General features: G+C 39.4%; 1 protein-coding gene across 1 annotated transcript in view; it reads right to left on the minus strand.

The window, feature by feature from the left end:
• Nucleotides 1-16,365, minus strand: part of svild (supervillin d) — a 93,370-nt gene that overhangs the window by 17,816 nt on the left and 59,189 nt on the right. Inside the window, exons 23-26 of the mRNA XM_084670814.1 lie at nucleotides 10,476-10,578; nucleotides 1,691-1,898; nucleotides 1,447-1,580; nucleotides 978-1,133 (exon numbers count right to left, since the gene is read on the minus strand). Coding sequence (XP_084526940.1) covers nucleotides 978-1,133; nucleotides 1,447-1,580; nucleotides 1,691-1,898; nucleotides 10,476-10,578 — 601 coding nt within the window. The remainder of the gene's footprint in view (nucleotides 1-977; nucleotides 1,134-1,446; nucleotides 1,581-1,690; nucleotides 1,899-10,475; nucleotides 10,579-16,365) is intronic.

The following is a 16,365-nucleotide window of genomic DNA, read 5'->3' on the forward strand; positions in this document are numbered from 1 at the left end:
CAGACATGAGATCCTTGCTTCTTGGGGGAAAAACGAATCGACCAAAGTGGTTAATGAAGTGTCATCTTTATCTTGTTTTTTCTGATTAATAATAATCCTGTGTGTTGTAATACAATGTAAATGCTATACAGAATGATGATAATATATTTCTTACTTATAGAAAATCTGGATTAATGACAGATGCATTACCTTACCCTAGTTATATCGTAATTAAACATTAGGTTGCTGTCAGATTATTGCTATATTTGAACACAAGAGCTAACTTGAACACGTTACCAAGCTGGTGCTTTTCCTGCTGTCCCGCCACTGCAATTAACATTATGTACAAATGGAAAAATGAAAATTTGAATCAGGTTTTTTCAAACAAAATGTTGACCTGGGGTCAGTCTAAGACAAAGAGCTTTATGTACATTTTTACAATAAATTAAAAAATCACGTTTGAATGACTGTGGGTAAATTATTTTATATTGGGGTCAAAATTACCCCGGTTAGTTTCAGCATATAAATGACACAAATAATGTTTACTTGAAATTACTGAAAACTAAATTATACCAGAATCAAAGTATGGTAAATGAACTTTTAAGCACTAATGTAGATTGTATTCCCTATAAAAGCTGCAATTTGTATTTTAAGAAAAGTGTATATTTTCGCTTTACACAATGTGCAAATTAATTGTACCTTTCCTCAAATAATATTTTCTTTTTTTTCCTCAGATAAAATTAATTATGTAACTAATAATGTTTTAAGAAGAAATAAGTTAACATTTTGCTATGATGGTTGTTTGTTCCAGTACTTTATTCTTGGGATCCCCAGGGACCCTAGTCAGTAGTCCTTGTGTGTTAAATATGTTGGTAGGATGAGGGTTAAGAGTGCACACTTGACATAGTATATGGAACCTTCTGAGCATGTTTACCAGGTTGCTGTTCAGAGGAGAGGTTTGTTTATCAGGCTGATTTTCAGAGAAGAGAATGGTTTACCAGGTTGCTGTGCAGAGTAGAGGTTCTCCTGCAGGAAGGGAAAAGCCATGACGGACTCGGGCACACGGACAGAGCTGAGCTGCTCTTCCCCCTCAAATACCCCTGAACTGGCACTTAGGCAGAACAGCCGTGGTGTGTAGTTGTACTTGCCAGGATCTGCAACGCATACACAAACTCTGAGTAAGCAGGGTCATGTATTTTGAATGATAACTTTTAATTATATATTCATGGTTGTGATAGTGACCATTTATAATGGTAGCCATTTTTCCAAGTGTTCACATCTCAGAAGCAGAGAGCTTAATGACACTGCAGTTAGAGCTGCCTGAACTCATTTTAATATATTGTTCCTGTACTTCACAATCTACCTTACAGTATTGCCATGCATACTTTCTTGTGTTACTGTTAGATCAAAAACAACCATATGAACTGTTTCTCTTGTCGAGTTTGCATTTGTGTGTCTGGTGGGCACCTTGCAGCATGCAGTCATAGGCCTTCCTGTCCTGCTGGCCCAAGGCTTTCCAAAACTCTGCAGGTTCTTCTCCTTCCAATATCTCCTCAACCTTTACATTGCTGTTGCTGCTGAGTCCAAGTTCAGGGGAACACCTGTTCAACACAAATACACACCCATACAGAATATAAACATAGTTGAACAATATAACTAACAAGTCCCAATCTCTACTTATATGAACATATCCATCCACATAAACGCCTACCCGTTTGTCAGTCGGTCCACAGCCTTGAGGCCCACCTCTCTGAATCTGGTGTGGGCCTTGCAGCCGTGCCACAGATACAGCTGGTCCTCCTGGGCGTTGAGCAGCACCAGGCTGCCCCTGGAACGCAGGCTGGAGCAACAGCAGGCCACCTCCACCAGACAGGCCTCTGCCACCATCTCGCCACGCACACTGAACACACGCCAGGCAGCTAGGGAGGGACGGTTAAAGGGCATTTTTGCATAAAGTATGATATAATACAATCAAAGGGTGGTGGTGGGGGGGGGGGGGGGTTGGCATTATATATTGACCAAAGATATCAATTTAAAATTGTTAATAAAATGTATTTTGATTTAGATACAATCGTGGAATGCATCACAGTACAAATTGAAATGGAAAAATCTAAAAACATTATAATTAGCTGCATTTATAGGAAACCGGGATCAAATATTGACATGTTTAAAGGGAAAATAACAGAAATATACAGTAATAGCAAAAACAAAAAATGTTTTTTATCTGTGGAGACTTTAATATTGACTTGCTCAACCCACAAGAACACAACAAAACTACAGAGTTCATTCATTTGATGTACAGTATCGGTTTATATCCCTCAATCACTCGACCAACCAGAATTACAACAAATAGTGCTACATTAATTGATGACATATTTACTGATAGAAGCGTGTCCACCCGATTACAGCTTTCACCAAGTTTCTAGGAAATCAAAAAAAGGTGGAGGAGTCGCAGCTATTTTCTCCTCTAAACTGTTGTTCAAAATCACTGAACTAGGTGAATTCACATCATATGAATATCTTGCTATAGAGCTCAAAACCGAATCAATACTTTTTGTTATTATATATCGGCCACCCAAGCCCTCGCCAATATTTATACAAGAATTCTCTGAACTATTATCACTATGTGTCACTAAATATGACAAAGTAGTTTTAAACGGAGACTTAAATATCCAAGTAAATAAATAAGCAGACCCAAGAACTATTGAGCTTTTAAATCTCCTTGACAGTTTCAATCTAATTCAACACATAACAGACCCAACACACCAGCACGGAAACACACTAGATCTAGTGATAACAACTGGACTAAATATCAATAATATTTCAATAACTGATCTACCCCTCTCAGACCACCATTATATACTTTTTAATGTGGAAATCATTCTAACAAAAAACACAAAACAATTCTTAGTCCAAAGAAGAAATTTAGACGATACAGCTATGATGAAATTTTCTGAACAATTTGCTCTATATGAGCCAACTAGTCATGATTGCTCTCTGAATGAAATGGTAGAGAACCTCAATGATGCACTATTATCTGTGTTAGACTCTGTTGCACCACTGAAAACCAAAAAGAAGTGCACAAGCAGAACCTCCCCATGGCTGAGAAATAAAGATGTTAGTGAAACGAAAAGAAAATGCCGTGCAGCAGAGAGAAAATGGAGGAAAACAAAGATCACTATCCACTACAATATCTACAAAGATACACTAACCACCTATAACAAAACCATCCGTTTAGCAAGGAGAGAATATTTCTCCAACATTATTACAGAAATGCCAGAAATTCCAGAGTTCTTTTCTCCACCATTGACCAGCTGCTAAACACTGTCCCTGTCCCACCCCCATCCTCAGCAGTTAAATGTGAAGAGCTTGCTTTGTTCTTCAAGAACAAAATAACTTTGATCAGAGCTAGTATTATTAAAAGTGGGGTCGAAACTGACATCAGTAGATTCTGCAACATAACCATGAGCACATTTACCTGTATCACACTTAGTGAACTTTCCAAAATTGTCAGCGAATCTAACTCCACAACCTCAGATATTGATCCTATATCCACAACATTCTTTAAGCGAGTGTTTGATAGTGTCTCAGGTCCGGTGCTAGAGATTATAAACACATCCCTTAGAACTGGCGTCTTCCCAGATGCCTTCAAAACAGCTGTTGTAAAGCCCCTATTAAAGAAACCCAAATTGGATAACAGTCTACTTGCAAATTACAGACCAATATCAAACCTTCCATTTATTAGTAAAGTACTGGAAAAGATAGTTTTAGTCCAATTAAATTCTTTTCTTGAAGAAAATAACATCCTGGAAGTCTCGGAGTCAGGTTTCAGGAAATATCACAGTACTGAAACTGCTCTCACCAAAATAATTAGCGACCTCAGACTAAACTCTGATGCAAATAAAGTCTCGATCCTTATCCTGCTAGATCTCAGTGCAGCATTTGATACCATTGATCACGACATCCTAATCAATAGACTGGAAAAGCTTATTGGGTTCACGGATAGTGTATTGAACTGGATAAAATCATATATCACAGGAAGGAAGTTTTATGTTAGTTTAGGAGACCATAGGTCCAAGAAACATGAGAACTGCTATGGGGTTGCTCAAGGAAGCTGCTTGGGTCCATTACTTTTTTCTCTTTATATGTTACCACTCGGCGACATAATCAGAGAACATAACAAAGATTTCTATGACATAACATAGATAGCTATGCGGATGACACACAACTATATATATCCACTGAACCCAACGATGCAATGGCCATCAATTCCATTACCAACTGCCTGTTGGCAATAAACAAATTGATGAATGATAACTTTCTTAAATTAAATGAAGACAAAACCGAAGTCCTATTATGTGGCCCCAAATCCAAAAGAGAGACGCTTACTAAGAACCTAGGAGGCTTAACCCCCTGTCTTAAACCAGAGGTGATGAGTCTCGGTGTAATCCTGGACTCAGATTTGAATTTCAACTCTCACATAAATAAAGTGACCAAAACAGCTTTCTTTCACCTGAGGAATATAGCAAAGGTACGACCATTCATAAACCAAAATGATGCAGAGAAGTTAATTCATACTTTTATATCCAGCCGGCTGGACTACTGTAACGCACTTTTCACTGGTCTTTCCAAGAAAACCACTGAAAGGCTACAGCTCATTCAAAATTCTGCAGCTAGATTATTAACCAAAACTAAAAGGAGAGAACATATTAGTCCTGTCCTAGCTACTTTACACTGGCTCCCTGTTACTTTCAGAATTGACTTTAAGGTCCTTTTTCTCACATACAAAGCTCTACACGGACAAGGACCTAGCTACATTGCTAACTCCCTTATAAACTACACACCAGGTAGAACACTGCGATCATCAAATGCAGGCCTATTAGAGGTCACCAGAAGCAGTCATAAGAAGATTGGTAATTCGGCCTTTGCTAATTACGCCCCAAAACTATGGAACAAATTACCCATAAATATTAGGGAAGCAAACACGCTAGACATTTTTAAAAGACAGCTTAAAACCTACCTTTTTACCGAAGCATTTAAGTAATTTTATCTCAGAAGTGTTTTACTTCCTTTATTAGTTATATTATTGTTGCTATTTTAATTATGACTTTTATCACTTGTATTATTGTTTTTATTGTTTGTATTGATTTTATGTAAAGCACCTTGAGCTACAATTCTTGTATGAAATGTGCTATATAAATAAAGTCTTACTTACTTACCAACGTCATTGACTATAAAGTTGAAAGTGGACTAATAATTTACCAGTTTTTGCCAACATACATAGCTATACTAAGACCAGGAAAGACAACAAAATATACACAATGACCAGACACAGAACCAAAGAAAACATCAATACATTCAAAGATGATTAATTGAAACAAGACTGGGGCAAAATGTATATAGATAACGTGAATGAAGCCTATGATTCATGTTTGACTGCTGTAACATCACTTTATGAAAAAAACTGTCCTGTAGTAAAGAAAGAAGTAAAACTGAAATCTGATGAAAAACCGTGGATAACTAATGGAATATTAAATGCATGAAAGAAGAAAAATGTATTATATAAAGAGTTTTTAAAGAAGAGGACAAAAGAAGCAGAAAATAAATATAAAAATAATTACTATAGTAAACTACTGGAGGACAACAGAAGCAATATAAGAAACACCTGGAAGTTGCTGAATGAAATGATCAAGAATAATTTTGTTCCACTTCATGATTGTGTCACACTTGTTGTTGATTTTTTCACAAAATATTACATTTTTATATCTTTATGTTTGAAGCCTGAAAAGTGGCAAAAGGTCAAAAAGTTCAAGGGGGCCGAATACTTTCGCAAGGCACTGTAGTACTTTGCTTGACTGTGAACTTATATCATCTGATACTTTTGGTTTTAGTTTTCAGCGAGTTTGATCACTATAGATTGTTTAGATTTTTTTTCTAGATTAAGCTATTTGAATAATGATGCGCACCCTAGAGAGTCACTCCTAAGATGCCAAGCTGCTAGCGCTCCCCTACTCAATATTCCTGTGGAGATACGAAGGCACAGAAGAGGACGTGGAAGAGAGACAACGGCACGAAGTTGGGACACACCTGGGCATTCAAAGAGTGACCATAGACAGCGACGCCCCTCCGATAACATCGCCAGGTTCAGAAAACGGCCCAATTGTCGCTCTCAATAACAGCTTCTTCTCCTCTACTATTAGACTGCTGAACTCCCAAAGCTGACCAGGACTTTTACTATTTTTATTTTTTTCCTATCCCCATCTCCCCCCTACTTACTGAACTGAGCTATCTATGACAAAAGAACACCACCAACATTGTTGTGTGGCAATAAAGTTTGTATCTATCTATCTATCTATCTATCTAATAGTTACAAACCAGTGGTAAAGACGATGTTACTGGTAAATGAGATTATCTAGAAGGCTTCCTTAAATTATGAGTAAGTCAGTATGAGTAAGTATTAAAATAACTTTTTGAACATTAACATAATTGTTACACATACTTTTATTTACTGTATGTTTTATGTAATACATTTCATATAAATTAATACTTAAAAGGTATAATGTGTCATATTATTTCAGTAAATGTTTTGTAACTTAAAGACATGTAAGTTAATGAGGCTATCTGAGAGTTGTTTAGAAACACAGATTTAAAAAAAGATTACCCATCACTTGTTTCATAAAAACAGTATGTAACACACATATATAACTTCTCAGTCAACTCTCTAATGACGCAGTTTCTATTCACTGTGTTAGGCGTGCTTAAACATATTGGGATAATTATCCTTTGAAATGCTATACATTATTCTGCCAAATGCATCGTGACTGCAAGCCATTCATTCCAGTCAATCACAGTAAGGTGATCAGACAGCAAACTCTGGGTCTGGCTGCCCCAAAGCCTCCAGATCTGCTCATTGTGTGTTCTCCAGGCCATCTTAATGTGCTGGGTATGGGCTCCAGTGTGGGGGCCTACATACCACCTGCATGGCCACTGTGGGGTGGTTGTACGATGTACGCGGTAAGCATGCCACTCGTCACTGATGACCAGGCACCACATGGTGAGCAATGAAATGGACAAGATGTCTTTGAGATCTTTTCTCCATAAGCTTTAAAACACGCTTTCTACTTATTTGCCCTAAATGCCTACACTCAATAGCCCAAATTCCATCTTTTTTCTCTTTCATTCTCCAGCCATTCTTCCTCTCCCATTCTGAAGTAGAACCACATATCAATATATGGTATATATTGGCAACAATGTGATTGAATAAATCATACTTAATCTTAAAATATAGCTGCAAGCAGCAATGTGGTGGCCAAGCAGGTCAGATGACCCAGAGGGAACTTTCAACATCTACTTTCGACTGCGGTGTACCTGGCTTCCTTCGCAGTGGCTTACAGTCTCGCTAAACAGAGAATCAGAGACATGACAAGCTTGTCAGCTTTGGCTGGATTCGAACCTCTGACATTGACATTGCCAGGACACCAACTTATCCTAGTGAGCTATTCTCAGTGCTGGAAATCACAAATTTCAGTTACTGGGTAAAAATACAAGCAGTTCTTCCTGTGGCAAGCGGTTGGTTGTCAGATTTGTCCAAAGTTTAAACAGTTGTAATTCAGTTTTATTGACATGTCAAGGTGGTTGTGGTTTGAAGATAATGTGCCAAATTAGGTGAATATTTGATATTCACCAAAAACGTTTCAATCATTCATTCAAAATGGCGGCCACATCAATTCAGCTGGTAACACAATTTAACATGTGACAGACACAGGATTGCCCCATAGCGGTTAGATGACACAACCTTTTGTGGACCTCTTTGGAACAGGGTGCCGAGCACCTGTACCAAGTTTGATGTTGATTCAGCAAATATTTCCTGAGATATGATCTCACTTCTTGTTTTGGCGGCTTCATCACGGAATTTGATCAGCTTTACCTAAATGTGAAAAGGTTTGTGAGGCTTGATTCTGAAGATAAATGGTGCAAAATTTTTGCTTATTGCAGCGCCACCCAGAAGTGAAATGGCACGACCTATTTTGGACTTCTTTAGAACAGGATCCCTAGTCCCTATACCAAATTTGTTGTCAATGAAATAAAGAGGTGCTGAGATATGACCTCACTTCTTTTATGGTGGCTTGGTTGACGACTTTGTTCGCTGTTCCAGTCAAAAGGTTTAGATAATCAAAAAAATGTTTTATGTCTTTTGTGAGGCTTGGTTTGAAGATGATCTGTGCCAAATTTGGTGAAGATTGGACAAACCTTATAGGAGAGGTAGCGAAAAAACTTTATATTCAAAATGGCGGCCACATCAATTCAGCCACTTAAATTTGATGTGGCTGTAACTAACAAACGGTTGCGAAAAATCAAAGCTCCAGGAGATGATCCACTTTGGAATATGGCTTGGTAAGCTTCACTTGTTGTACTATGATGCTAGCATGAATATCACAATGCACGTACAACTTTGATGTTCGCTCTTTATTAAAGGGCTGATTGACTGTGTTTTGGGGGTATTTCACACTGTTCACTGGTCTCCGAATAGGGTATGTAACTTTGGTTGGGCTGAAAATGACCCGGGTGCTGGTCTATGAGCCCTGATGTACGGTGGCCCTGAACTGCAAATCACACCCCCTAATATGAGTACATCACCCAAATGAAAACACTCCCCCCGAATACGAGTCAACTTCCCCCAATACAAAAACACGCTCCCCCAAATGGAAAACGACATTAACTCAAAAACACGGGTAGAAATAAAGCTATTGTGTCTACACAACACTGTTTTCAACAGACTGACTACATATCATTTCAAATGATTATGTTAGTTTTTTCCACTTCTGTTGTCGAAGCAAACAGTATTGACTTAGGTGGTTAACGTTAGCATTACAGCTTAGCAAACAAACTATCGTGATTCAACTTAGCTCTAACTATCTTGTTGAAAAATAGATCTGGACAAACATGCATCTTGAATTGTAGATTTACATGACAACACGGCTTATTTATTTGAATTAAACAGTTAGGAACATGAAATAGCCTAACTTTAGTCTCCTTTCCAGTAAACTAAATCATCACACATTCTACCGATGCTAGATAGCCTAGTTACAGGCAGGATACGTTAGCGTTGCTAATAACTGTTAGCGTCAACATCATACTGCAGCTTGCGGCTGTGATGAACAAAGTCAGAACAGCACCTCTTTTCAGCAACAGCTTCACAGCAAATCCTGCTTTACATTGACATAGGTTTTTAAAACTGTCCTCGGTGGAATGGATCAAGCAAATGTGTAATTGAGGGTCAAACTGATCTAATCTTTGGAAAACTTGTTTATTGCCTTTCTACAACATAATTTAATATGATAATATGCATCTCACACACAATAAAAAGTGTATTTATTACAATTATTTGTGAATGTTTAAAAAGCAATACATTATTTAGGAATAGGAATGGTTGGAGCTGACCAAAACCACAGAAATTAGTTTTACAGCTGACTAAACTACAGAAACTCTGTCTGTGTGGCTGTATCTTGATTATCTTGTGAACCACAGTGTCCAGTTGTTTGGAGAAACGGTTTGTGAGAAATAAACATGCCCAACAATGCCTTTGCCGCCAACAATGGGCACTGAGCTAGCATTAGCCACCAAAGAGCACTGTACTAGTAGCTTGGCTCTGCCCTCCTACGTACTTCAGCTCAATTTGGATTTTGCTTCAATAGTAGGTCTGGGAGCTAGGCTCTGAAGTCGGTTTCTAGAAACACATTTTTTGTAGGTCCAATCAGCAAACAGAGGGAGTGGCTGAGAACGATGACGTTAATGTCGTGCACTAGCTTGAGTAGTTCAGTACTGGCAGCGGAGAAAGATGCGAGCGAAACTATTCTGCGGTTGTGGCAGCAATGCTGCCGAATATCCATAGGTTAAAGCCAGAGCAAGAACATTCCTTGCTGAGTTTTGTTGGTGGCCATGATGTTGTGGCCCTCCTCCCCACGGGGTTCGGGAAAAGTTTGATTTTCCAGCTACGGCAGCTAGCTCCGTTACAGTAGTGGTGAAGGAGTTGGCTAAGGCGAACGCTTGCGATTGGTTATGGCAAATCAGAGTGGCTCTGGGTGGATCAAATAGTTTTAAACTTCAACAGAGGACCCTCCTTCTAGGAAGTTAATGTTTGTCAATGGCGAGATCCCAGACCCTCTGTACAAATGTAATGTACAAGGGTCTGGTTAGGACCAGGCTACTGTACTAGTCCCAGTGAGGTTCCAATGAGAAAAATGAATACAGCTTCACTGCCCCTTAAGGCTGAAATTTGAAGGCGCACCAGAGCACTGGCAAAGCATGTTAAATTACGTTGTGGTATTTTGCAATATAAGTGTGTGTGTATTTCACTAGGTGTTGGCTTTACAATCCCTTTTCCATTTTCATAAGGATTCAGTTTCAAAGCAGTACAGTACACCACAGTACAAACAGAACAGGATATGCGTTTGTCAAAAATACATCAAATCAAAATCTAAATGAAATTACAATACCTATGTTGTTGGTCTTGTCTTCCCTGGCCCCCTTGTGGATGACCAGACCTCCCTGGAAGAGCTGCAAGAAGCATGGAGGCTCCTTCCCCTGAACCACCAACACCTGCACACCACAGCCACCAGCAGGGAGGATCAACAAGAGAAAGCATGCTATTAGATTAGTAGAAATTTAAAGAAAAGTATAAAAATCATATCATATATCCTCCACATACATATACTAGAGTTTACCCTGCCTGACATACAACATCATAACTTTCCCTTTCAGGCACAATTTGAAAGGACTCTTATTTTGAAGGACTTTCGTACATATATATATATATATACTAGAGTTAACCCTGCCTGACATATGTATATAAACTATAGTTAACCCTCCCTGAAATACATACATACAGTTAGGTCCATAAATATTTGGACATTGACAACATTTTCATCACTTTTGGCTCTGTATACCACCACAATGGATTTGAAGCGAAAGAATCAAGATGATGGGAAGAGAAGAGTATGGAGAAGGGAAGGAACTGCTCATGATCCAAAGCATACCACCTCATCAGTGAAGCATGGTGGAGGCAGTGTTATGGCGTGGGCATGTATGGCTGCCAATGGAACTGGTTCCCTTGTATTTATCGATGATGTGACTGCTGACAAAAGCAGTAGGATGAATTCTAAAGTGTTACGGGCAATATTATCTGCTCAGATTCAGCCAAATGCTTCAGAAATTATAGGACGGCGCTTCACAGTGCAGATGGACAATGACCCGAAGCATACTGCGAAAGCAACCAAAGAGTTTTTTAAGGCAAAGAAGTGGAATGTTCTGCAATGGCCAAGTCAATCACTTGACCTAAATCCAATTGAGCATGCATTTCACTTGCTAAAGACAAAACTGAAGGGAAAATGCCCCAAGAACAAGCAAGAACTGAAGACAGTTGCAGTAGAGGCCTGGCAGAGCATCACCAGGGACGAAACCCAGCATCTGGTGATGTCTATGGGTTCCAGACTTCAGGCTGTCATTGACTGCAAAGGATTTGCAACCAAGTATTAAGTGACAATTAGATTTATTGTCCAATTATTTTTGGTCCCTTAAAAAGGGGGGGGGGGGCACATATAAAATGTGTTGTAATTCCTACACTGTTCACCTGATTTGGATGCAAATACCCTGAAATTAAAGCTGAAAGTCTGCACTTAAAGCACATCTTGATTGTTTCATTTCAAATCCATTGTGGTGGTATACAGAGCCAAAATGATGAAAATGGTGTCAATGTCCAAATATTTATGGACCTAACTGTATATACTATAGTTAACCCTGCCTGACATACAGTACATATACTAGAGTCAACCCTGCCTGAGACACAATTATATACTAGAGTTAACCGTGCCTGACATATATACCATAATTTTCGAAAATAAAGCCGCGGCGTGTACCCCGGTTTTACACTTTTCTTGAGGTTGTACAGTTTATATTTCGAAGCGGCTTATAGCCCGGTTTTAGAACAAAAAAGTGTCTTTGTCCCAAGATCTCTACAGACCGTGCAGCTAATGTACAGCTCAACACTTGAACGGGGGCTTATTTACGGTGGCCCTGAAGTGCAAATCACAACGGCAAATAGGAAAACACAACGGAAAATCATGAAGCACAACGACAAATCATGAAGCACAACAACCTTAACTTCTTACGGACAAGGTAGGACCTATCTAGCAGATGACGGACCCTCCTGATTGGACAGACAGACTGTCTGTCTTTTAACAGGAAGGAGAGCGCCTATTTTGAAAACATGAGTCCCCGAAGATACTTTTGCTGTTGTTAAGAATGATTTTGATGCAAGGAATACATACAACATGATATTTTATATATTGTCAACCAATCACAACATCAGGATGAGTATAAACACTTGAAGTCAGGTTTGTCAAATTAGTTCTAGTTATTGGTGTTTGTGGGCATACAAAGTTAGTCTTTTCTTATTAGCCTAGTTAGTGATTAGAGCTAGCAACAATAAATTGCAGATTAAGGGGTCCCCTACTGATAGGGAGGGTATTCTAAAGAAAGGCAGGCCGATGGAATCACGACAACGGGAAGGAATTTGACTTTGGTTTATTAGTCGAGCGCCCGGATCAAACAATCAGTTCAAGACAAACTGATGGCATGAGTGAAAACTGCTTAAACACATGTGTTGGATAGTACAGATATAGAATGCACAGAATTGCTTCCTTAACGGGTCTTCGGTGGTCAGTACACTGATACACTAGAGTATTTAGCAGCTGAGGTGGTCGTTTATTACGTTCAAGCCCCAGTTTGTACATGATTTGCTTCACAGTCTCCTGACTGTCTGGGCTGTGTGCTATATTCTGTTCGGTGGGAGGCCTCACTGCAGGACCTCTTGACCTTACAGATACTTAGGCTGTACATGTACACAGAAAATGTGCCTTACACCTACATAGACTTATAAATTACTAGACACAGCTAGAATTTTCTTCCGAGATTGTGTCCCCATTTTTTTCTATGTAAAGTGCTCAGTGGCACAGTGAGGCAAGCGAGGGCTCAAAATGGACCGCGCCATCTTTCCAGACCGACTCGTCCGGTCTTGCCTAGAAGCTTGTTCCTAGCGCCGAAACTATTTTTTTCCGTTCAAAATACTTTATTATTCAAGTACAAATACAAAAACACACTGAAAACATTAAATCAACACATACATGTATGAAAAAAGGGGCGCATGAGATTTACATTAGAGAGGTTGTAAGGCATTGTAAATGTTCAGAGTCCGGATGGCATTCTTATTTGTCAGTCCTTTTAAAGTTTCTTTCAAACCATTTACAATTATGAATATACATTTTCCATATAAAATTAAAAGATTCAAAATGAAAACATGGCATTTATCCAAATCATTACCTTAATAGTAAAAAATTATATCTCTATCTTGTAATTTTATCCTAGAGCCCCACAATACATGAAATACATCCTCCACATCAATTCAGAACAATCTGACACAAAAACCTTCACAAAACAAATGTGCAATCGTGTCTGTGAAGACACCGCAAAATATGCAGGATTCAGGAAGATCTGATTTATATTTCTTTAAAATTTGATTAGTTGGGTATATGCAATGGACGATTTTGAAATATACTTGATTTCATTAACATATTTATTATAATTGGTCCCAATCGAATTCCAATTGATATTCCCAAAGTGGTTATTCCAATAATGTTTGCAGTGAGCAGCTGTGGGCAATATATCAAATGTCTAAAATATCTATTATTGCACTTTTTATCCTTTATGTCAATGTCATTTAATAAAACATCTGTTTCTAAATGTTGACTGGTCATTAGATACATTACTACCCTGCAGCACTCTTATGTAACCCATGGGTATAGCATCAAATACTTAAGCAATAAGGTAAGAGAGGCAGTACTTTATCGTCAATAATGCACGATAAAGTACTGCCTCTCGTACCATATTGTTTTTATAATACGGTTACCAGCGAAATTATAAATAGTAAGCTGCCTTTCAGCACAAAAAAAATCTCGCCCACAAAAAAATGTGGTCGGGAAGTTGGGTCTGGAGGGTCTAGTATTGGGAACAACTACATAAAACCAGGATCTGGGCGGACCAATGAAATTGCCAGGGCGGGCTTTATGCGATGATGGACAGATGATCAACAGTAACGTAATCAACAACGTCACGAAAGAGCCCTTGGGTTGAATTCGTTTTCAACAACATATTACGTTGCTCTGATTGGTTGTAGGTCTATCCAATTGAGCGTAGAGGCATTTGTTTTACAGTTCGGTTGAAACACGCCCCATAGTCACAGCCCAACTGAGAGTTTTCAGACTCATATTCTGACTAGAATTATGAGTATGACAACGTCAGGCTAAGAAAATTGAGGAAGTGCACGTCAAGCTCTCCGAAGGCTGACGGAGAGCCCGTAGAGGGCATTCCACGGAGACGAGGGCGTTCCCATGTGTCCGTTTTTCGAATAACGCAGAAGCATATATCGGCCTTAACGGGTGTGAACCTGTGAAACTCACTCCTCAGGTATGTAATGGGCTACCCGCGTCAACGAATAGCTAGCTTTTCTTTGGCGTAGCTGGTAGTTGTCGCGCTTGACAAGTCAGAGGTCGTGCGTTCGAGCCAGGCGAGTGGCGAACGACGCCTTGTAGTGACGGAGCGTGGCCACGTCCGTTGCATACCGTCACGCATGCTTGCAACTAGCTGTACACGTCATACTTTGCGACAACCAGTCGCAAGCTTGTGAGCTGGAGGGTCTGTCGAAAGACTGCATCTCCTTTTGATTGACAGCCATTTAGGACTATAAAAAGTCGCCAAAGTTATTAGAGCTCAGTCCTATCGCGGATTTTGGCCCCACTCTTGTGCTTTCTTTGACCGGACATTTTCGCACATTATTTTTGTTTTCACTCGGAATGTTTCTGATGTTATGTGCGGTGCCGTTGACCCACTCGGCATCTGGCAACCTGAGGCCCTCCTGATCGCGAGGCCCAGGGCTGCAGCCCCTGAAGCCAATTGCCTTAATCCGGCCCTGGCGGCAGGGGAGGGGAGGGGGGGGGTGGCGTCTACAAATGTCACAAATGAATTGACAATGCTTCCGAAACATCACGGCCGAAACGAAAACATGTTTTTTTTGTCTGTGAACTTATATTTATCGTATGATCATTATTGGAGGATATTATTGTGCATCTGGCAACACTGTGATCTACCAATTCTCTTTAGTCAGAGCTCGCACAAGAAGGTGAAACATAGGGGAGATACCCTTTCCAAAACTTGTAAGGGCGTAATAACTAGTTTGTGAAAGACCCTGAACACAAATATCCAACAATATATATGACGACATTGGAATCCCTGACGGATGCATTTTTTATGTCTCTCAAAGAGAACATGCCCGGGTTAAAGAAGATGTCTGGTCACCCTATATAACGACCATAACAATATTGTGGTTATCAGATATGATTTGTACATCTTCGTCTTTGCTCCAGAATAACATGTCAACAATCTAAAAGGACGCCGTAACATGCCACAATATTATAACCACTGCTGTCAAAAGATTAAAATATTTGATCGCTATTAATCGCATTAATGTCATAGTTAACTTGCGATTAATCGCAATTTATCTATTCTAAATGTCCCTTGATTTCTTTTTGTCCCGTTATTTTTTCTCATTTGAATGCACTTATCAACATGGAAAAGTGGATCGGATTGGTTAGTGCAAATGTTTTTTTTATTGAAAACAACATTGCAATAGCCTGGCTTTGACGAGGGGGCAGAGAATTTGCATCAGCTGTGTGCTTGGCCATCAAGTGGTATTTCAGACTGGACATGCTGCGATGATAGCTCAAACTACAAAGTTTGCTAGGCCAAAAAGAACGTTAATCGAGCAAAAAAATAATTGACGCCGTTAATTTGGGTTTGCGTTAATGCCGTTAATAACGCTTTAAACTGACAGCATTAATTATAACTAATTATATTAGGCTATAATTACGTTTGTCATGCCATGAGCATAATAGCGTTCATTACAAAATGGTTAAATCTGCTTTAAAATAACGGAAATAAACTCTACAAACAACCGTCATGTATGTGTGCAACCATTCGTAAAACTTGCGACAATAACGGCAGGCAACTGTAGATTATCAAATCCTTTCTCCTTGTTCTCATTCAGCTCAGGTAAATCAGCGATTTGCTGATGTTCCCTTTTGTGCTCGTCCCGTTCGTATCCGCGAGCTCGTTTCTAGGCAACTTTTCTTGATGTAAGCAAATAAAAATGACTGGATGAGTCGGGTAGCAAATCGGAAATGCAATACCACCTACATCCACCGGGGTCGTTGCCTCAAGCCGAGGGGTGGGGTTCTGGTCCCCAATCCTCCAGCTAGCTCTCAACACTCGGCAGAA

This window comes from Hypomesus nipponensis, chromosome 13 (genome assembly GCF_054491055.1).
Source record: "Hypomesus nipponensis isolate SF chromosome 13, ASM5449105v1, whole genome shotgun sequence".
Lineage (NCBI taxonomy): Eukaryota > Metazoa > Chordata > Actinopteri > Osmeriformes > Osmeridae > Hypomesus > Hypomesus nipponensis.